The sequence below is a fragment of the Salvelinus sp. IW2-2015 genome, linkage group LG14 (genome assembly GCF_002910315.2).
Source record: "Salvelinus sp. IW2-2015 linkage group LG14, ASM291031v2, whole genome shotgun sequence".
NCBI lineage: Eukaryota > Metazoa > Chordata > Actinopteri > Salmoniformes > Salmonidae > Salvelinus > Salvelinus sp. IW2-2015.
Window position 1 is genome coordinate 11,247,537 of NC_036854.1, and position 22,552 is coordinate 11,270,088.

At 44.0% G+C, this 22,552-nt stretch overlaps 1 protein-coding gene across 22 annotated transcripts in view; it reads right to left on the minus strand.

The window, feature by feature from the left end:
* Positions 1–22,552, minus strand: part of epb41l2 (erythrocyte membrane protein band 4.1 like 2) — a 94,173-nt gene that overhangs the window by 27,352 nt on the left and 44,269 nt on the right. For 21 of the 22 annotated variants that reach the window (XM_070446502.1, XM_024000284.2, XM_024000304.2 and 18 more), the window contains exons 2-5: positions 20,694–21,277; positions 19,661–19,891; positions 5,683–5,787; positions 2,734–2,776 (exon numbers count right to left, since the gene is read on the minus strand). In XM_070446502.1, coding sequence (XP_070302603.1) covers positions 2,734–2,776; positions 5,683–5,787; positions 19,661–19,891; positions 20,694–21,263 — 949 coding nt within the window. In that variant the 5' untranslated portion in view covers positions 21,264–21,277. The remainder of the gene's footprint in view (positions 1–2,733; positions 2,777–5,682; positions 5,788–19,660; positions 19,892–20,693; positions 21,278–22,552) is intronic. The other variant, XM_070446504.1, reaches the window with a different exon arrangement.

The following is a 22,552-nucleotide window of genomic DNA, read 5'->3' on the forward strand; positions in this document are numbered from 1 at the left end:
TTAGGCTAGGGCTGGCTGTCACCTAGCAACCGCTAGCGGAGAGCGAGAGAGGTATGGGCTAGCGCTAGCCTGATTACACCCGGGGAGAGAAGAGATGGATGATGATGACGACAGTCTCTCTCCCTCTTTCATCTGGGCGAGGGACGTTACACAACGGCTTAATTGAAAACAAATGTCAACCGTGTCCTGACATAACAGACTTAATGGTCTTTCCCTGAAATGTACGGTCTGAAACATATTAGGAATTATGGATTTCTATGCAGAAAAGGGATAATGAAATAATGAAAACCTCCCAGCGGAGGTGCTGCTCATCAGTGGAGAGAGATAGTAATGTCCTTTCTGTTTAGATGCAGGCGAGTGAGTGTCCCTGGTCTCGCCTGGACAGTATGCTGGAACAGAGTAATTATGAAGTGATCCCAGGGGGACCTTTTCATTTACTGCAGCAACGAAGGGCTCTGCTTTTCATCCTTCCCAGAATCCCAAGGCCATGTGAGAGTGAACGTTGGGACGAAAAGCCAGGCAAGCAAACAATTCCATTGACTGTGTGGTGAAAATGGGAAGGAATTCAGAAAGTCTGAATAACTGAGAAGTCAAAGAAAATCATACAAAAAAAAAATGCTTACTTTATTTTCCCACAAGACATGCGAAGGAAAACCATGCCGAATTCACCCATGCTTAGCCTGGCCATGGGATACAGGATATGTCAAATATGTTAGAGGAATTCCAAAAATTCCTCTAACCCCAGCGGCACTGTTCCAACAGTAGTCATATTGTGGCCGTTGTCCTTCAGCCGGACTGAGCGGAGGAGGTCAGTGACCATTTGAGGAAGCTCGGGGGCAAATTAAAGACTGATACACTGGAATGCGAGGCAGCTGGCTCAGAACAAGTCACATGTCTGGACGATCACCCTTCACAATCAATGAGGGGAGGGTTCATTCACTGGTGCTACTGGGAGGGGGAAGCTCTAATCACATGACTGTCTCAATCCGAGGGCCTAATACCACTTGATCTGTCCAGGAACATTGTGTTTTTCTGGTGGGTCTGTGGGGCAGGAAAACTTTGCAGAACAGTAGCTTCAATGATCCCATTAAGTGTAGTATTCCAGGTGTGAAAGAGGACGAATATCGAGAAAAGAAAAAAAAGCTGGTGTTATCTAGCACACAGAAGCAGCTTTGGAAATCAGGGTAATTTCCCCAGTGAGCATTCATAGGCAGACTCATAGAAAGTAACTGTTTTTCCAAAGATGACCATCCAAAAAGTCAACCGTGGTGGTGTGACAGAGACACAGTGGATTTCAGTCTCCCCCTCCTCTCTGCCTCGTTTTTCAATTATCCTTGAAACGTTCCAGTCAGAGTCACAGGCTGCACACACCATTGAACACTATTACAGGGTAAACAGGCACCTTAAATGAAATGGGAGTATCATATCATAGAATGATATCCACCAGCCATACACCTCTGGTCTGAAATCCTACACAATAGGTTCAATAAGTGAAACAAATACAAAGCTTCTCCATCGTCCTGTCTCTCTCGCACGTTACCTCCGCCCACGCACACATTGGTGACATCATGTCCATAGTCAAGCTGCACAAAATTCGATCCCAGAGAAGATGACTTCATGTCAGGGCAATTTCCTCTGCACTGCTGCGCTCCAAGTCATTCCATCTCTCTGCGGAGAGAGCGCTCAAACCCCAACCAGCGAGAGCACAGCACAGGCCATTATCTTAATGAAGCGCGATTCATTTCATATGCTAAAGAAAATGGAGTGCGCCCATATCTATGATTTCACTGGATCCCACTGTCAGTGACATGTGAGTTAGTAACATAAACCACTAGTGATTTCAGTTGCAGGCCTGACTGTGAACTCCGCCTGCCTACTGATCTGAATCAGTCAAGTCAGTCTAACGGTGGCCTCCCTTATCAGCCAGCGCTCCAGATATTTTGAATTTATCTCGAAGGGAGCAAACTGTGGCTAACAGACAGTGCATATGTCTGTTTCTCACTCAATGACACAAGGTGTTGAACCAGTCCAAACAAGACTGAGCGATAAGGCTAGAAAATTGGTATAGGTTTGGCTCTTGGACAGCCAGGTAGAATGACCACTGTAAGAGTCGGTGGAACAGAAGAGGCCTGTTGCAGGCCACTGGGGCTGTACTGCACGGCGTGTTACACATTTAACGCATCCCTGGACAGAAAGTACCTCCGCTCGGAGCCGCTGTTCCCATCGCTACATATTGAATTCCCTCGGGGGTGTAACTATGTGCAAACGTCTGGCCGGTGTTACTGGAAGCTAAGTGCTCTGGGAGTATCAGACTGGGGGTGGGGTGGCGAGCGTCCCCCTTCCCTTCTCTCTGCCCAGAGGTTCAGCAGAGCGCAGCCTCCCTCCACCCAACACACATAATCCCCAACACATTCCCCCCAGCCCCATCCAGAACTACTGCAATCCAATGTCCAGATGCGAAAAGAGCATCTCACTCCAGAAAAAATATATATATGTGTCTCTGCAAAAGATCTAGTAAATATCAACAGTTACATTAGCTATTAGGGCTATCGGAATAGAGCGTACAGTGAAAGGGGAGAGAATGGTGGGTGAAATAACAGGGTATAGTGTGGAAGCCTTTCATTAGGTTGGTATGTACAGTAAAGCCAATTAGGGAGTACCGTGGTGGCCCTGTTATTTAATGAGAAACCTCATACAGAAATGGGTTTCAAGAGGTTAAAAAACACAACTTACTGCGGATCTGACGTTTGATCTCCTTTGTAGGGTCCAGCCAGCACTATAAAAGAGAAACAAAGGAGCTACTCGTTTTGGTTTCAACAAGCATGCAGCACTTCAAACCACACAGTATCAGACTTCTAGCAGTTAACTAACAACAGACTTCATAGTTTCCCTGTTGAGTAACCATGGTGATTGGTAACTCATGTTAGACAAATGCAGGTGGGATTTTGATTGTGAAAGCGTCCATATTGCAAATAACTACTAGGCATCTAAAACATAGAACACTGTGCCATTTCTCATGTAAGTACTGTAGGAGATCAGGTATGTCAAGACGAGCGTCATCAAAAACAAGACAGAAGGACGCATTAGGCATTAGCTGCTGTAAAAAGCACAAAAAAATAATAACTGTACATTTAGCGCCAATCCAGACAACAAAACTATCCATGGTTGTCGTTACTGGTCTGATCCCTCAACTTCTGTGTGCCACTTCCATATAAAAACACACACACGATGAAAACCCATTCCACTACACTAGCCTATATTATACAGCCTCTTCCCGCCACCCCCCTGGCTAGCCTGCAGTTTCCAGTGTCAACGTGGAACAAAACTGCATGCAGCCCCACCGCAAATATGCTGATCTCTCTCCAAACAGTCACCCTCAATGACTGATGTTGAGCCTGCAGACAGACTGTGGAGTGTGTTGACTCTGTGTCATTAAGCTCCAGTTAGAGTGTGCAGGGGAGACTTTAAAGTACGGGACCAAAGCCATAAGAATACAGGCAGGCAATGTGAGAGAAGGATATGGGTCTGTGAAGCAGGCCTGCTTGGTTGGCAGGGGGCGAGAACAGAGCAAGGCAGAGTCATTCTGGACTGAAGTTTGTGAGCGGAACCTCGTTGGTCTTAGAGCGCATCCCAATAAACTGTGTTGACACAGATCTGGGAAATAACTGATGTTATTCCCTGGAAGCATATCTGGGTTCTCTGGAGGTTAACTGCACACTTCAGACATTCCTGTGAGGATGGGCTGGCCTTAGCACACAGGGAAGTACTTTATCATCCATCTGACTTTTATGAATCACTGTTGGTTCATTCAGGCCTTTGTTAAAACGTCCTTTTAAACGATCAATTATATGGTCCATCAGGCCCGCTAAACCGTTTCGAATGTCTAAACGGCTCATATTGATCACGAGAGGGATATTATGCGGTCAAACCGTTAGTCATTGTAACTTTTGTAGCAGAATAAAAGTGTAGCTAATTATACAATTGAGGAACGATATAAAAAAGTTTGAGGACATAAACGCAAAAACATCTGTGCTATTGGGAGAGAGGTCTATTATATGATACATTTTAGGAAGAAACTACACTGAACAAAAATATAAACGCAACGTGTAAAGTGTTGGTCCCATGTTTCATGAGCTGAAATAAATTATCACAGAAATTTCCCACACACAAAAAGCTTATTTCTCTCAAATCCTATACACAAATTRGTTTACATCCCTGTTCGTGAGCATTTCTCTAAAATAATCTAGCCACCTGACAGTTGTGGCATATCAAGAAGCTGATTAAACAGCATGATCATTACACAGGTGCACCTTGTGCTGGGTACAATAAAAGGCCACTAAAATGTTGTCACACAACACAATGCCACAGAAGTTGAGGGAGCGTGCAATTGGCATGTTGACTGCAGGAATGTCCACCAAAGCTGTGCCAGAGAATTTTATGTTAATTCCTATACCATAAGCCATCTCCAACATTGTTTTAGAGAATTTGGCAGTATGTCCAACCGGCCTTACAACCGCAGACTACGTGTAACCACGCCAGCCCAGGACCTCCACAACCGGATTCTTCACCTGTGGGATCGTCTGAGACCAGCCACTCGGACAGCTGATGAAACTGTGGGTTTGCAAAACCAAAGAATTTCTGCACAAACTGTCAGAAACCATCTCAGGGAAGCTCATCTGCGTGCTTGTCATCCTCACCAGGTTCTTGACCTGACTGCATGCAGTATGGTGTCGTAATCGACTTCAGTGGGCAAATGCTCACCTTCAATGGACACTGGCAAACTGGAGAACTACGCTCTTCACGGATGAACCCCAGTTTCAACTAATGGCGTCGTGTGGGAAAGTGGTTTGCTGACGTCAACGTTGTGCACAGAGTGCCCCATGGTGGCGGTGGGGTTATGGTATGGGCAGGCATAAGATAAGGACAGCGAACACAATTGTATTTTACCGATGGCAATTTGAATGCACAGAGATACCGTGACGAGATCCTGAGGCCCATTGACGTGCCATTCATCCGGAGCCATCACCTCATGTTTCAGCATGATAATGCACGGCCCCATGTTGCAAGGATCTGTACACAATTCCTGGAAGCTGAAAATGTCCCAGTTCTTCCATGGCCTGCATACTCACCAGACATGTCACCCATTGAGCATGTTTGAGATGCTCTGGATCGACGTGTACGACAGCGTGTTCCAGTTCCTGCCAATATCCAGCAACTTGGCACAGCCATTGAAGAGGAGTGGGACAACTTTCCACAGGCCACAATCAACTCCACGCGAAGCACATGTGTCGTGCTGCATGAGGCAAATGGTGATCATACCAGATACTGACTGGTTTTCTGATCCACACCCCTACCTTTTTTTAAGGTATCTGGAATCAACAGATTCATATCTGTATTCCCAGTCATGTGAAATCCATAGATTAGGGCCCAATGAATTTATTTAAATTGACTGATTTCCTTATTGAAATTGTTGCATGTTGCGTTTATATTTTTGTTCAGTGTAGTTAGGCCTAGAAGTACTGCTACTTTAGAAACAAAACATTCCCTCAAAAGTGGATCTGAGTAGAAGATAGGTTTGCATTTCTAATTTCTTTCCTGTTCTGAAAAAGCCAGTCTCTTCTTTTAAAGCAGGGCTTCAGATCTCACTGTAGAAGAATGTGGTTAAAAACACAATGACTTTACCGTCTGGTCAGAGTTGTCTTTGTAACTCAACCCAAAGTAGTCCTTCTCCAGTAGGTTCAGGACTTCATACACTTTAAAGAACAGGTACTGGCCTTTCGCCCGTTTCTGCAGAGAGGGAAGAACAAAGAGAAGAGCATGAAAACCATGTCACTAATCATCAATTATAAAGAACAGTGGACATAAAAAAAAAAAAAATCACGACCTACAATAGCAGCGAGACAGATTATTTAGATAATGGGACAAGGAGAAAAATATATCTACCATATATTTGTCATCATTCCCCAACGCATTTCATTTAGTGAACAATATTCCATCTTTCACAGTTCGTTATGACAGGGTCAATTCACGTGGAGGTTCATTTATCTGGCTCATGAATGCCACAATTGTATGGCTGTGTGTGGAAAGTGTCAGAAAACTCTAGAGAATGCACTCCTCCAGGGCATCTCTTGGGTGTGAGCTGACATTTGCCCTGCAGACAGATATGCAGCCGTTTGGGACAGCTTGGCAGCGCTCTCCAACTGGCCCTGTATTCGCCTGCACAGCAGAACCAGACAGTATAGGCATTACAGGAAAATCCCCACGGATTGCGTGAGCATTATTGGTCCTTTGACATTGCTGGAATGAGGGAGCTATTTGGGATGAATTGCAGTGTGGACAAAGGGGGCGAACTACCACACTACCTCCTCGGGGCAACACATTGCCTTGGTCTGAGGGACAATAACCAGAAAAAGTCCACAAAGGATAACGACACTGCATTCTAGACAGAGGGGGATGAAGAGGGAAAGAAAAAAAGCTCTGCATTTTCGCCTCCTTGGGACAGCGGAGATATTTAAGGTATGCTAGTATTATCAGTCACTCCCAAGGACACTGGTGAATCTTTTTGAATGCCCCCCCCTCCCTGCTCCCCGACAATAGACACTGTTACATTAGATCGTCTGTAGAGTGAGAGAGAAGAAAGTATTTTGCTAACAGTCTATCAGCTTGGAGGCTGCAACATCCTAGTAGCCAGAGGGGTGTGGCCCTGAGACACATGATTTGGCACCAGGTGGATTCTGAGATGTGTGTCCAAGGTGCTGCCTTTGTTTGGCTTTAAATTAATCACTTTACACATGACCTTGCGTTTTCCTCCCGTGGCACGCCCTTCTGCACTACATATTAACCAATCAGGACAGGAACTCAGTTTAGAAAACAGAGGCCCGATGGGGAGGATCAACATTCAGTTCAGGGACATCTCTTTCTTCTACTAAAGCACTTCAGTACTGGCTGGTCAAGTCACTAAGGATTGTAGGCAAACAGCAAAATGGATTTCCCCCATGCTTACTGTTGATCATGCGGAAGCCATTGCTTTGGAGTGCATTAAGTAGCAAACAGGTAGCACTGCAAAAAAAATAATACGTTTGACCATTAGGCGGGAGATTTCAGACATTTCGAATTGAAGCTCGGATTTCAGTGCAAATGCAATGAAACTGTCTGTGCCCTAGCCTGAGCAGTGTCTGACAGAGAGAGACCGCAGTACAAGCAGACAAGTCCTAAATCGGAATTACTGCCTCCTGCTGCAAGTCACATACTTCCTAGTAAAAATGTTTGACAGCTACATCTCAATGGAACGAGAACAGCAAAGTAATCTCATTGACGGCTGTAAAAGCAGTCGCAGACAAAAGGCACCATAAAAACTTCCAGGTCTTATACAGTCCATCCATATAAGCTTACACGGTCTCTGACAGCCTCTTCAAAGTCACAGCTAATTACGCTAGGCTCAACTAGAGGTAAGGTAAACACCACCCAAAGCCCAACGGTGCTGTTGAGAGAGATGCTCCCTCCAGAGGGCTGATGCTCCATGAAAATGAACTTGTGGTTACCTGGGTGAGGAGTGCAGGGTGGGGCAGTCGTCATAGAGGTAGAGCTAGACTTCTACAACGCTAGCGAGCTACTAGCTAGCCTCATTAGGATTCTTCCATTGGCCCCGCTCTACAGTGCAGGTCAATTAGATCAGTCATTAGCATGCTAACAGAGGGCACTTCAGGAACAAGGGCTTTGCCCTGTCAGCTTTTGCCTCAGCAATGCAGAGCGGAGGCCACGGCAATAGCATTGCCTCATTTGCAGTCACACGCCAAGCAGGTCAAGTGAGTTCACTTACGTTTTATGACAGTGTTTGTGTACACATACTCTACACATCTGCTTATGCATGCCAAGCTTTGACAGGACTGATCAACCGGTATTTGGATCTTTGGGGCATAGAGTACAGTAGCAGAAATCTTCTTGCGGGGGAACATTTTTTGGTATTATATGTATGTGAGGGTCTGAATGTGAAAAAGTAATGCTTTGGTATATTTAACAAGTTGAAATGAATGCTAGCGAGTTGCCCTGAAAACACACTGAAAGTGTGTTGAATAATGCAGCAGTGCAGCCGTTGATGCATACAGTGCCATGTTCAATCATCTTACTGAACCAAGGTGAACCAGCCCAGAGAGGAACATGGTGGCACCACCAACAATCCACCCATTGAGGACTAATTAGCAGGCCAAGTGGAGCTGGGAGCAGGGAGCTCGGCAGGAGCGGGGAGCTGTGCGGGAGCAGGGAGCTGGGCAGCAGCCTAATTGAAATAGGCAGGTTGGAATAATCAAAAGGCCAGGGCTGTCTGCTAATGAGTGAATCTCTATAGCATGATTCCTATAAGGACACTTAGAGGGGTACACCTCAAAAGAAAGCCTATTCAGATCCCCCATGCACCATAGACAACAAACTGGTCTGGTGCTGGTAGCAAATGTCAATCTCAGTCAACAATGGTACCCACTGAACACATCGTCTTACTACCAAACAAATGACGGATTTGGCCAAACACTGGGAATCTACAAGAAAACACTAACAGTTTCTACTCATTTGGCTTTATGGGAGCATTCCTGATGTCTGAACATTGTTTTGCCATCAGGAGGGAGGGGTCCATCACTGGGACATTAGAGACAGGGTGGGAGAGAGAGAGAGAGGACAGGCTGGGAGAAAGAGACAGAAGGGAGTGTTCGACTCAGTCTGTCCATGGCTGGAAGTCAAGAATCCGGACATCCAGACGCAGTTTTATCATCTCCCATAGGCTTATAGAGAAATCTGTCTGAAACACTCCACCTCTACAAAACAGCAAGAATCAAATTCACATGCAGACAATCTATAGAGAGAAGCAAGGGGAAAGGACGGTAGACAACACATACACCCTTTGTATAACAGGGACGTTGGTGTTTATAACAGTAATTTGGTGGGTGCTAATATTTGTCCCATTTCACACATTTACAATGTGTATTATATGCATACACGTGAATTAGATTTTTTTTTTTATAGCATAACCCAACTCCCCCCTGAGACACCCTCAGAGTGGGGTCACGGCCAGGGTCTGCCATTATAGATGGCAACCCTGGAGCAATTTTCACCTTGTCGGCTCGGGGATTCAAACTAGCGACCTTTTGGTTACTGTCTCAACGAGCTAACTGCTAGGCTACCTGCTGTGTGTGTGTGTGCGCGAGCGCGTGTGATGGCGAGACTGGTCTTTCCGGAGCCCCAAAGCTCCTTGCTGTTCTAGCAGATTAGACTCATACGTGTCCGTCCGCGCTGAGCCGATGGTGAACAAATGCAGCAGGACTCTGTAGTCAAGCAGAACACAGCGGAAGCAGCCTTGTACTGCACAGAGCCACACCACTGGCTGAAGAGAGGACTACGTTGCTGCAGAGCCCCAGACGCCATTACTGTTTGTTCACACACACCACTGTTATGGTTTCGTCGCTCTCATTATTGCAAGGCACTCACAAAGCAAGGGAAAATGTTTGAGGAAGAGAGTATATCTGGACCTGCAAGGCCTTGTCAGAGTGCATGAGAATCATGCTTTATGTAGCTTGGTAGTACGAGAGCACTGTGTTTCTCGGACTCTACTTCTCCGACTGGTACTTCTGAGTAGAGAATGAGATATAGATTTCTTTAGATATGTATCAATATTATTTTCCGGTACACTGATCCATCCATCTCAAAAGTGGTGCATTCTAGAGAAAGGATCAATACAGGCAGAGTCAGGAGTTTGATTGATTAGCTACATCAGAAACTATATCTACAGTCTAAACACTATCAACTTGTGCCCCAATGCACTTTGACAAAACCCCCCCATTGGCCCAAATCCCCTGCCTTGAAAACACACATGACAATCCCACTCTGGATCACAGACAGATCCACCAGCAGCCCAGTCCACCAGTGGATTCACTCTGCAGGCAGCAGCCCAGTCCACCAGTAAATTCACCCTGCAGGCAGCAGCCCAGACCCCAGGAGGAGAAGGGGCAGTGAGAGAAGGGGGAGGCGCGCCGCACAGGCTGCAGTCTCCCAGAGACACCTCCACGGCCCACTAATGGTCATAATGGGCTGGGGCCTGGTCTGGTCTAGCCTGGCTGTGGGGGGGGGGGGGGGGGGGTCACTTTGGGGTCATGATAAGGGCTGCACCAAACTATTTATGTATTATAATAATTTATTATGCTTATGTTGTATTAATAGAAGAGGAGAGGGCTGTAAGACCCCTCCCTCATACATCTATAGGGTCCTGGGCTACCGATTAGCAATATATATATGCATTATAAAGTTTAATATTGTTCCACAGTTCTTTTCTAGTCTCTGCCTCTTATAAGAAACGGTCTGAGAGATGTGTGAGTTATTGCAGTCAAAACAGGGTGTCTGTGAGAAAGCACCTCAAGGCTAAAAGAGATTCGTAGACACAGAACCCTGCAGGGGAGTGAAAGAGATAAGAMACWAGTCAGACATACCACTATAAAGCAACTTGGGGAGTGGAAAATTACTGCTGAGCCCTTAGAAAACACTGGAACTATTGTCTCTCCTGCAAGTTTGTATAACTGGATATGCATAGGCTTGGTCTGATGAGTAGAAGGTGTTGACGTAGGCAACATCACTAGGGGTTGACTGCAAGCATATTAAAGCAACTTGGACCCTTTCCTATTTTGCAGAACTTACTCGGAAACATGCGCGCTATGTTCCCGTTGTCAACTTCTGTCTGCAATTGCATTAATTAATTAATGAAAKATTTACTTAAAGATATTGTCCGATTGCTGATTTCACTAATAAGCAAATGGTTGACAAGGAACAAGGAACCTAGCCCAACAGCTGCTACACGGCCCCAGAGAGAGTGACAGAGGGGATACAGAGCTCCAGCACCATTCACTCTGTCTCAGAGAACACCTTGGAGTACATCGAGAGAGAACTACGGTCGTGCAGTCAGATTTTTCAGAGTTACCCTATTTGGCATTTCCATTAGCTCTCAATTCAAGTCGCATAAAATAAGGACCTAAACAACATGTTTGAGAGAAGAATATAAATCACTTTCAAAGGGAGACAGTTGAGAATGTCTGAAGTGGCCCTAGTGTGCTTCCATGAAACATGTCATTGTTTTCCACTGAGGGTTAGTGTGGGCGCTTGCTTTGCTTCTCCCCCAAAAATTTAGGTTAATCTCTGGAACACTTTGTTGTTCTCCATTTTCCAAACGCTCCCAGATACTGTAGGCATTGCACCTCGTTATAAATATGCCACTGTCTTCTGGCTGAATACTCCCCAACAATGGCATTTACTGATGCCTCAGCTATTCTGAAACTGTGAACAAAGCTGGCCCTGTTCAAACAGCAATTAGTGTTGGGACCCATTCACAAGCCATCTCAAAACGCATGTTCAGCTGCACTGGGATCCACAAACACTCTCAATCACACACAGTGAAACCCCTTAGCCTCCAGGATGGGAAAATGACTAGCCTACACATGAATAACCAATGAGACAGAATCAATAACATAATAGATAGACTTAAGCAAATGCGACCAACTAGCTTTAACACTTGACTTGTAATTATGAATAGAGAAGGTCCCTCTATCATACTGAGTGGATCTTATTGGAGATCGCTGACTGACTAACTGGAAGATATGATGACTAGGTTATGAGTTTGCAGGCAGGATTGGTTTGCCACGTGTCTGTGGGGGACAGCAGATGCTACAGGTTTAATCTGTGAGGGGCTCAGGACCCCCCTCTAATCTGCCATGCTTGTGGACGTGGTGGGCTCCAGAGAACTAGACGAGAACACCAGACGAGCACCCGCCGTGCAGCCTGCTTTTACCCCAGCCCGGCCAGGTGGGGTAGAAGTTGGGAGGGACTGGGGCTTGGGCAGGGGTCATCCACCCATCACTTCCAGGTCAGCGGTTAAGGTCCCCTCAACACCAGCGCTTATCCCTTTAGTGTATAAACCACAAAACTCCCAAATATAAAAAGGGGCTTTACGTGCACCTGAGGGCCAGAGAGAGAGAGAGAGGGCAGCCCTCCACCCAACACCTGTGGGCCAGAGAGAGAGGGCCTCCAGCCTTCCACCAAACACAGGTCCAAGTTCAGTCCCATGACCTCCCAGCTCCAGACAACACAGTCAATTCCACCCACAGCCAAACCAGAAGATAGCCCACATCATTCAAACCCATGTGAGAAACCAAACAGACTTTGAAAAAAAGACACCAGCAGCAATTKTCTTAGATTGGCCATTTAGTGTGAATTCACTGCAGGGAATGGTGCCTTCAAAAACATATGGATGTAGGCTATCGATTTCTCATCATCCCACGGCTCATTAGTAGGCAAATTAGAATAAACTTGAGGGCAAAAGGAAATGAGGGGGAGTAACAACGTGGAAATGACACACTAGGGAACTTGATCTATGGTCCAATGTAGTGAAACACTAATTCACCTGCTATGCTGGAGAAACAATAATACATTACACTAAATAACCAAAAGTATGTGGACACCTGCTTGTCGAACATCGCATTCCAAAATCATGGCCGTTAATATGGAGTTGGTCCCCTCTTTGCTGCTATAACAGCCTCCACTCTTCTGGGAAGGCTTTCCACTAGATGGTAGAACATTGCTGAGGGGACTTGCTTCCATTCAGCCACAAGAGCATTACTGAGGTTGGGCGATTAGGTCTGGCTCGCAGTCTGCGTTCCAATTCATCCCAAAGGTGTTCGACGGGGTTGAGGTCAGGGCTGTGCAGGCCAGTCAAGTTCTTCCAAACCGATCTCGACAAACCATTTCTGTATGGACCTCGCTTTGTGCACGGCGGCATTGTCATGTTGAAACAGGAAAGGGCCTTCCTCAAACTGTTGCCACAAAGTTGGAAGCACAAAATCATCTAGAATGTCATTGCATGCAGTAGCGTTAAGATTTCCCTGCACTGGAACCAAGGGGTCTAGCCCGAACCATGAAAAACAACCCCAGACTATTAATCCTCCTCCACCAAACTTTACAATTAGCACTACGCATTGGGCATGTAGCGTTCCCCCGGCATCCGCCAAACCCAGATTCGTCTGTCGGACTTCCAGATGGGGAAGCATGATTCACACTTGAGAAAGCGTTTCCACTAGAGGTCGACCGATTAATCGGGGCCGATTTCAAGTTTTCATAACAATCGGAAATCGGTATTTTTGGGCGCCGATTTGCCGTTTTGCCCCCCCCCCCACCTTTATTTAATCTTTATTTAACTAGGCAAGTCAGTTAAGAACACATTCTTATTTTCAATGTTGGCCTAGGAAACGAGGCAGAACGACAGATTTTTAACCTTGTCAGCTCGGGGGATCCAATCTTGCATTGATTACATTGCACTCCATGAGGAGCCTGCCTGTTAGCGAATGCAGTAAGCTAAGGTAAGTTGCTAGCTAGCATTAAACTTATCTTATAAAAAASAATCAATCAATGACTGTCATTGCTCCAATGTGTACTTAACCATAAACATCAATGCCTTTCTTAAAATCAATACACAAGTATATATTTTTAAACCTGCATATTTAGCTAAAAGAAATCCAGGTTAGCAGGCAATATTAACCAGGTGAAATTGTGTCATTTCTCTTGCGTTCATTGCACGCAGAGTCAGGGTATATGCAACAGTTTGGGCTCTTTGCGAACTAATTTGCCAGAACTTTACGTAATTATGACAACATTGAAGGTTGTGCAATGTAACAGGAATATTTAGACTCATGGATGCCACCCGTTAGATAAAATACGGAACGGAATAAACGTTTTGTTTTCGAGGTGATAGTTTCCAGATTAGTCAAAGGTATATGGTTTAGAGAGAAATAGTCGACGCGTTATAATTCCTGTAATAACTTGCGGCTGAATTTGAAAGGGGTTCCTTCGTTATTTTACCGTTCATGTCTTCCATAGAGAATGTCTTGATCTACTTCAAATAAGGTCTGTGTTTCGTGCAGGCTTAAACCGCCTCGACGTTTTGATACCCGTGTAAATCTCACTAGGATAAGGTAACGTTTGTCAACATATTTTCATAAATCCACTCTACAATTTTTTTTAATCTTCGCTTATATTTAGCCAATATTGATCAGAGTTACCTTGTCCTATGGATATCTACACAGTTATAAAATTGGCACGGTGATGTAAGCCTACACGAAACACAGACCTTATTTTTAATGAATCTAAAAATATCCTATGGAATAAATGAAGGAACCGCTTTTCAGATTTTGCTAGGTGTCATGGGAATTATGACTAGCACTTTGGTTGTCAATTCTTAGCATGCCCATTATTATAATAGGATTTCCTGCATATAGAAATTAAAGTTTGTTTTCAACATTCATCACAGGTAACTTAAACTCTATTTTTATTCAAACAGTTGAGAGTATTTGTCTCCTAAGCAGACTCTTCAGTATCATTGTCACTTCAGAGCTGTGTGCGTGTGTGTATTTATGTATTATATTAAGTTAAAATAAAAGTGTTCATTGTTCATTCAGTATTGTTGCAATTGTCATTATTACAAAAATGTGTGTGTGTGTGTATGATATATATATCTATATAAAAAATAAAAATAAAAATAATAATAATAAAAATAAATAAAAAGAAATCGGCCGATCAATCGGTATCAGCTTTTTTTGTCCTCCAATAATCGGTATCGGTATTGAAAAATCATAATCGGTCGACCTCTAGTTTCCACTGCTCCAGAGTCCAATGGCGGCGAGCTTTACACCACTCCAGCCGACGCTTGGCATTGCGCATTGTGATTAAGAGGCTTGTGTGCGGCATGGAAACCCATTTCATTAATCTCCCGACGAACCGTTCTTGTGCTGACATTTCTTCCGGAGGAAGTTTGGAACTTGGTAGTGAATGTTGCAACCGACAGACAATTTTTACGCGCTACAGCACTTGGCGGTCCCATCCTGTGAGCTTGTGTGGCCTACCACTTCGCGGCTGAGTCGTTGTTGCTCCTAGACGTGCTCAATTTTATACACCTATCAGCAATAGCCAAATCCACTAATTTGAAGAGGTGTCCACATACACTTCATCACCAAATGTATCATCAAACAGAAGAAAACGACTGACTGATTTGAGATGCAGGCTGCAGTGGTATGGGGTTTACAGTGGACCTTGGCCAAAAATCTGTCCAAAAGTAACAGCTACGCTAAACCATGCAGTAATGGGGAGAGCCATTTGTCTCTCTATCCCACTATAAAAAGGGCACAGCAGAATCTACTAAGCAACTATGCTATGATTACCTGACTCAAAACCAACAATCAAATAATAATTATTTATTGCACCTACAGATAGGCCAAAATCCACAATAAATCCTTTACTCCAGCTGAGAAGTAGGTCCTACCAAACACAGTATTATCAACTTCACTTGTGTTGTCATGGCCCCTGAGAGCAGCAGTCAGCTAAATGGTTAATTTTGTCTCCCTGATGTTCCCTTCTTTAGGTGCCCTACCTCTCCTCTCGGTCCTCTCCAGTCCTCTCCCTGCTGTGTGTCCTAGTTAGTCACCTCTACTCCACTTGTGTTTATAGGTTGATGTCCTGCTGAGATCATCAGCAGCAGCAGCACAGAAGCTATACGTGAGCAATACGTTTGGAACATCGAATCGCAATAAAAATTACAGTATCGAAACGCAATAATTGTTTTTATTTAACCAGGCCAGTCGTATCAGCACCTAAGTATTGTGATATCGTATAGTGAGGTCCCTGGCAAATCTCAGCACTACTATAAATAGCCTCAGACTCCACCGGTAGCAAGGGAGGAAATAACAATGAAATGTCTGATGCGAAAACCTCAATCTATTCAACAGGATTACACGTAATGCTATCCTCTTCCTGCGCAAAACTAAATTATTGTGATGAGGTTCATCGAATAAGGAGAGGCTGCTGTGCTGTGTACAGCTCCAGTACACTGCACTGCTGTTTTCCTCTGGGACAACGCTAAACTACATGACAATGGTTCTGAATGCTTATCTGCAACAACAATAATCCTTGCACTGAATCTTCAATACAACGAAAAAAATGCATCTGTCAAAACACGGTGTTAAAGGCAMGCAATTTTTTCCCTGTGAAAAAGATAAAAAGACAATTACCTAAAGAAAACAACCTGTGGTTACCCCTTTGGCTCACAGCAAAAACCTTACCTCTTTCAAACGCAATTTTCTTGTCGTCTGCTTGTTTTAGTCAATTACAAAAGTACATTTAAGAAAAGTACAACATGTCTAAAGATGACTTTTCAACATTACCTGCTCCCTATCGTTCTCACTATTTAGAAAAACATAATATTGTAGGGCTTCCCTCGTGCCCCTTTTCATGGCGATGTTAGCAGCCACTTGAGTGAGTGCTAGCTAGCTACAGACCAGAACATTAAAACTTGTTAGGGCTAAGGTCCTTTTTTCAGAATTTCCACCTGACTCACGTGCCCAAAGTAAACTGCGTTTTACTCAGGCCCAGAAGCCAGGGTGTGCATATAATTGGTACCATTGGATAGAAAACACTTTGAAGTTTGTAGAAATGTAAAAATAATGTATGAGACTATAACACAATAGATATGATAAAAGAAAATCCAAAAGAAAAACCAACCAGAATTATTATTAATTTTMTTGAGTGCCCATGCTCTTACAAAGGAAAAAGTATAGGGGCATATCCAAATCCAGCTCCCAGATTGCAATTCCTATGGCTTCCACTAGATGTCAACAGTCTTTGTTCAAGGTTTTAATATCGTTTTCCTATTGAACATACTTCTTTCCGTATGAACTATTATAGTTTAATTACATTATAGGGTACCTGACGATTAAATAGAAACGTATTTTGACTTGTTTTAACAAAGTTTAGCGGTAGCTTTTTGGATTCCTTTCTCTGCATGTTGAAAGAGTGGATTACTCAAATCGATGGCGTCAACTAAACTGACTTTTTGGGATATAAAGAAGGATTTTATCTAACAAAACTACATGTTGTAGCTGGGACCCTTTGGATTGCAAATCAGAGGAAGATTTTCAAAAAGTAAGTCAATATTTCATCGCTATTTGTGATTTTATGAAGCCTGTGCTGGTGGAAAAATTTGTGGGGCYCCGTCCGCAAACAAACGCATGGCATGCTTTCGCTGTAAAGCCTATTGTAAATTGGACAGTGCAGTTAGATTAACAATAATTTAAGCTTTTAACCGATATAACACTTGTATGTACCTAACTGTTTAATATCCATGATTTTTATGATTATTTATTTGAATTGCGCGCCCTCCAATTTCACCAGAAGTTGTCGACAGGTGTCCCGCTAGCCCTAAATTAAGCTAGCTAAGACTAACACAAACAAAAGGACTATACAGCTACAAGTAGTGAGTGGAGTTACAAACAGACTGTACTAAACAAGTCAAATGTCTTACCTGTGCTGAAATGTTTTCCACACACACAGCTACATGCAGCCTACTTGGACACCGCGTCCCCACATTTCCCACACCGAATAGCCTGCAGCCACAAGGCTCTTCTTGCAGGCTCCATTTCCCTACGTGGGGGCATTTGTGAACCGTAGGTTGGGATTTTTGACTTGGCTACATTGAACAYCATAGCAGCTTTTCGGCATGTTTTGTTAGTTCTGTATAACAAAAAATCTACGACGAAGTTGCATCTTTTACAATGAAATTGTGCCAGCTCTATTCACAATACATACACTGAGTGTACAAAACATTAAGAACACCTGCTCTTTCCATGACAGACTGACCAGGTAAAAATAGGTGAAAGCTATGATCCCTTATTGATGTCACTTAAAAAAACATTTTTAAGACTTGAGACAATTAAGAGAAGACAAAAGATTTAAGTTCCTTTGAAAGGGGTAGGATAGTAGGTGCCAGACGCACCGGTTTTTCAAGCTCAACAGTTTCCTGACGAATTGAAAATTGAGGGCTGTTGAGGGCAAAAGGGGGGGATGCAACTCAATATTAGGAAGGTGTTCTTAATGTTTTGTCCACTCAAATATTATCCATCACCTTTAACCTTACATCTCCAACTCTCCCCAGTGTAAGTTTTTTTTAATGTGATATGAGATTGCACAAAATGTGATTGTTACGCAACAGGACAGTTAACCCGCACTACCCTCAAACCAAGGCATGCTGCCTGCTAATTATCTATATACTGTGTTTCAACTTGTCAATTTCAAATTATTTTCAAACAAGTTTTATTTGACAGTTTGAATTGAAGTGTGTTCCGCCTCCTCAATAATTCACATAGAAGTAGACCATTTCATTGTGGTGGACAATTGAAGTTTGAGGCATTACAATGAGACGGACAAACCTTGCTCTTTGATGCGAGCCCAAACACTTCTCCAGTGTTTCCTCGGGTCAAGTATGCAGACATTTGTGCATCTCCAGTCAGAACAGAACCTGCAAAAAGTTTTTCCCACTGGCACTTTCTGGCTGGCGCCCCATTGCTTTCATTATCGTTTTCCTTACTAATAATAACTTTGGACATGTGTGCGTTCCTATCAAAGTAAGCGCCTTATTAATAGTTTCTGTATATCGTGTTATGTCGTTTGTACTGTAGTACACCATATGTATGTATGGCGCATAATGGTTTGTGTGGTACTCATGTATTTACTGTTTTATTCAAATTTTTCAAGTACTTACAACAAATAATGTATTCTTATTCTTGCATAGATTGTAATGGGCACGTGTGTAAAATGCTTTTTTGAAGGTTTTACTGATTATGAGCTAATGCTAAGCCATATTAACCCATTATGTGTGGAGCCATGTTTGTTGACATCATTCAATGCATTCTGGGTGTCACGCAAACGCCTGTCAGACCAAAGATGTTTTAGCAAGATGTTATAACAAGGTGAAGATGTTGTAACAAGGTGAAGGGACGGTTCACTCGTCTTTCGAGTAAACTTCCGGAAGTCAATGATGGGAAGTGAATTACAGTAGACGACACACACACCCTTTGCCTTCAACATGCATACTGAAAACAGATCCAACTCATCTTGTCACCACCTCTTCTTATCTTTGGTTGACGCAGAAAAAACAAACATGGCGGTGCACACAAACTACCCACCGTCGGATTACTTTCGACTTTTAGAAAGTGTTTTACTAAATTATTTCGATGATTGGTAAGCTCAGCCGTGATGTGATTAATTGTAAATAGTAAATGCTTTCAGTTAATACGTATTATGGTTTCTGTCAGCTGAGAGTGAGCTTGTTAGTTCACTATTTACAGAGTTAGCGCTAGGACCGATGTAGCCTACATTTTCTGATTTTGATGAGAATTGTGTTACGCTGTTGCTACTTCTGTGAATGTCTGAAAATTGCATCCATAAATAAACTGCACACGTCGAGGACATAACGTTTGTGCAAAATGTTTTGTGAAAAAAAATAAAAACAAGTGTGGCCAGCTCAAACGCTGACCGTTGCGTCAATCGTAACTTGACGTTTAATGAAGTGTTCTAATCACACCGGTTTGCGAGTACGCTGCAGGGGCCACTGTAGAATGATCACACCCCTGTGTTCGTACGTGTCAACGGGTTAAACACTAGCTTAACATCTGGTCTGACTTCTATCACCAATATTAAACCATATGATCTGAAGTGTCCAGAAACAATTCTATCTTGGGGTTTGTCCGGGATCTGGACTTTGATCGTGTGTGTTACTTTGCTTAGAACAACAATAAATATTGAAGAGACTCACCTCCACCTCACAGGGGAACTGGCTTCCATCAAGCATGGTCACGTGACACATCACCATCTTCACCTTCTTGGTCAGTTTCAGCGGTGACTTGATAAAAGAATGTCCACCCTCAGGCTTCGGGCTCTCTTCCTCGTCTTTCTTCTCCTCTCCTCCTTCCTCTGCCTCCTTGTTCTCCTCTTCTGCTGCGCTCTTCTCCTGAGATTCCTCTGCTGCTTTCTCCTCCTTAGCAGGCTAGACACAAATCACCAAGAGGAGATTCACAGAGCGAACAAGAAAAACACTTCACATCCACAAAGGCCATTTTGTCAACAGTGGTTCGTCAAAGAGTAGCCTAGTCCTGCTTAGTGCCATCAATTCAGTCAGCACAGATCTGTACCGAGAACCATAGTGTAACTTCTATCGCAGTACACACAGCTTTTAACCAGCACTCATTATGTTTTCCATTGGCTTGATCACTGTAGATGATGTCATTAGGCAGATCAAAGTCTTAAAACATGAAAAAGGGCTGGGGTTTGGCTGGAATACAAGCACAACGAGGAGATGTTTCTTCTGCAGCATAATAGCTTACAGCGATTCCAACGTAATAAAATCATAAAGGACAAATGAGGAGAACATTCAACATCTCTATACTAAGAGATATGTACCTTATTTGTGACTGACTGACTAATACTGTATCAACAGAGCTCGTTTCTAATTCATAACTCCTAACAGGGTTGAAGGAGGAACCTTGACAGAGAGATCTAGTGAAGTGAGCTGAGTGGCACCAATTCCTCAGGGCCCCTGCTTGGCTTGCTGTGGTTGAATCAGGTCGTGTGACTGCAAGGTCAACGATGACACGCTACTGTCAGACAGCCAGCAGAGAAGACCATCTTGATAAGCAGAGCTATAGTAAATAGAGTAATCTGGGTTCTCATCTGCCAGAGAGGAAATCAATCTAAATCTGAGAATCGTTGAATTGAAAAACACAAGCAAAGATAATGGAGAGACAGTAAGAGGTGTGTAGTGTTAAGACGGCCAATATAGGCTAGCATACCTGAGTGTCTGCACTGCCAGTGGAATGATTCTCCTCCTCTTTTTCCTCCGATTTCACTTCCTCAATCTGTTCTGGTTTCGGCTCTCCGTTTATTTTCTCTTCTTCCACCTGTGGTTGGTCTGCTGTGGGCGATGACGTCTGCTCTGCCTCGGCCTGCTCCCCCTTCTCACCGTCCTCCTCCTTCACGGAGGCAACGCCTGCCTCCTCGGGTGCAGCCTGGCTCTCTTTGGGTCCCACCTGGCTCTGAGACTTCTGCTTCTTAAGCCATGGAGGGAGGAACCTGGAGATGCCTTTCTTCTCTGAGGCTGGTGGTGAGGCTGGGGTGTCCTCGCCCTCCTGTGGTGTGGCGTTGTCGGCGGGCTGGGCCTCCTCCTGCTTCTCCTTGGCCTCTGCGGGGGCCTCGGCTGAGTCGGTGGCCGGAGCGGGGTGGTCGTTGGCGGACTGCTCTGCGGCCTTGGCCTCGTCTGTCTGGTTGGTGGCTGCTGGTTCTGATTCAGGTGCTGCAGGCTGCTCCTCTGCCTTCTCCGGCTCTTTCCTCACCTCCGTCTCAGATCCCACCTCTGTCGTCATGGTCCCCAGTCACACTGCACACAGAGAGAAAGAGGGATAGAGTTAAACCAGGAAAAGATAACATCGTATCATATGTATTCCCAAATCACTAGCTAATAATAAATGAMCCAGGGCCTAAAATGAACCTTTTGGTCCACTAACCAAAATATCACAGATGAGACAAATTTTCACCTGCCCCTTTAAGGGAGGGAAGTTAGCGGTGTAACACAACTTAAATCAAGTTTATTCCTGTGAGATTGAGAGTCTGAGTAGTAGCCGGATTGTCTTCCCTAATAGACAAAATGTAACATTGAGAAACAACCTAGTTTGTGAACAAAACTATGTAAATAGCCAAGAAACGACAAAGTCTCACTTCAGTGAACTTTAGTTTCAAGTAAATTAAGCCACATTTTATGCCTGTGCGTTGTCATGTTACTTGTTTTAGGTTGGTGAAATTGTAAATAAATTCATTGTCTACGTTGTGTTCTTTTTCTTCTTCTCGTGTAACACAACACTGCAATTCGAAAGACGATGAGGACGCCATAATATCAGCAGCATTTTTGTCAGCCGTGTTTCATTATGACAGATTTCTTTGACATTATGTAATTGGAGCTAACTAAAATGTCATGTGGGGTGATGGTACAAAAGGGCAGTGGCCATCAATGGCTGGCTGCTAAGGGGCTAACTGCATCCCCCATCAGAGAAGAGCAGTGGCCCCAGGCAGGGCTTCAACCCAAATATCAGTGACAAGGGAACAGCTCTGCACAACGCAATTATTCATTCACCATGACAACAGGACTCAAGGGCAAGAGGTTAAGGTTCGCCACGCCTCTCTCAGTATCACAGAAAATGGCACGGCTCAAAATAAAATAACACAATGATTTTACAGCTGCCTGAGTCTCTGGGTAATGGCGTTTTGACATTAATTGGGTTGGAAACGTCATGTTCCAGAGAGGAGGACATAGCCTCTGAAATGAAATGGACAAGGCGCTGCAGGGTGGAGCAATGACTCTCTGTAGAGACTAATTCACTTAAATCAAATGATCTACCCTGKCTAAATCGGTTTATTTCCTTTCTCCTGATAACAAATGTGATTGCATTGTAAACCTCTGTAGAATAAAGTCAGAATTGATAATGTACCTGGCATTCCATGGTTCACTTCAGTTAAACTATTCTTGTAGCAATCACTATGAGAGGAGCACACACACACACACACATTCATGGAACAATATTCTGGGTTACATGCAGGGGCGATTTATAAATAGAAAAATGGTCCCTCACGCATGACTAGCCACTGAGTTACGAAGGAG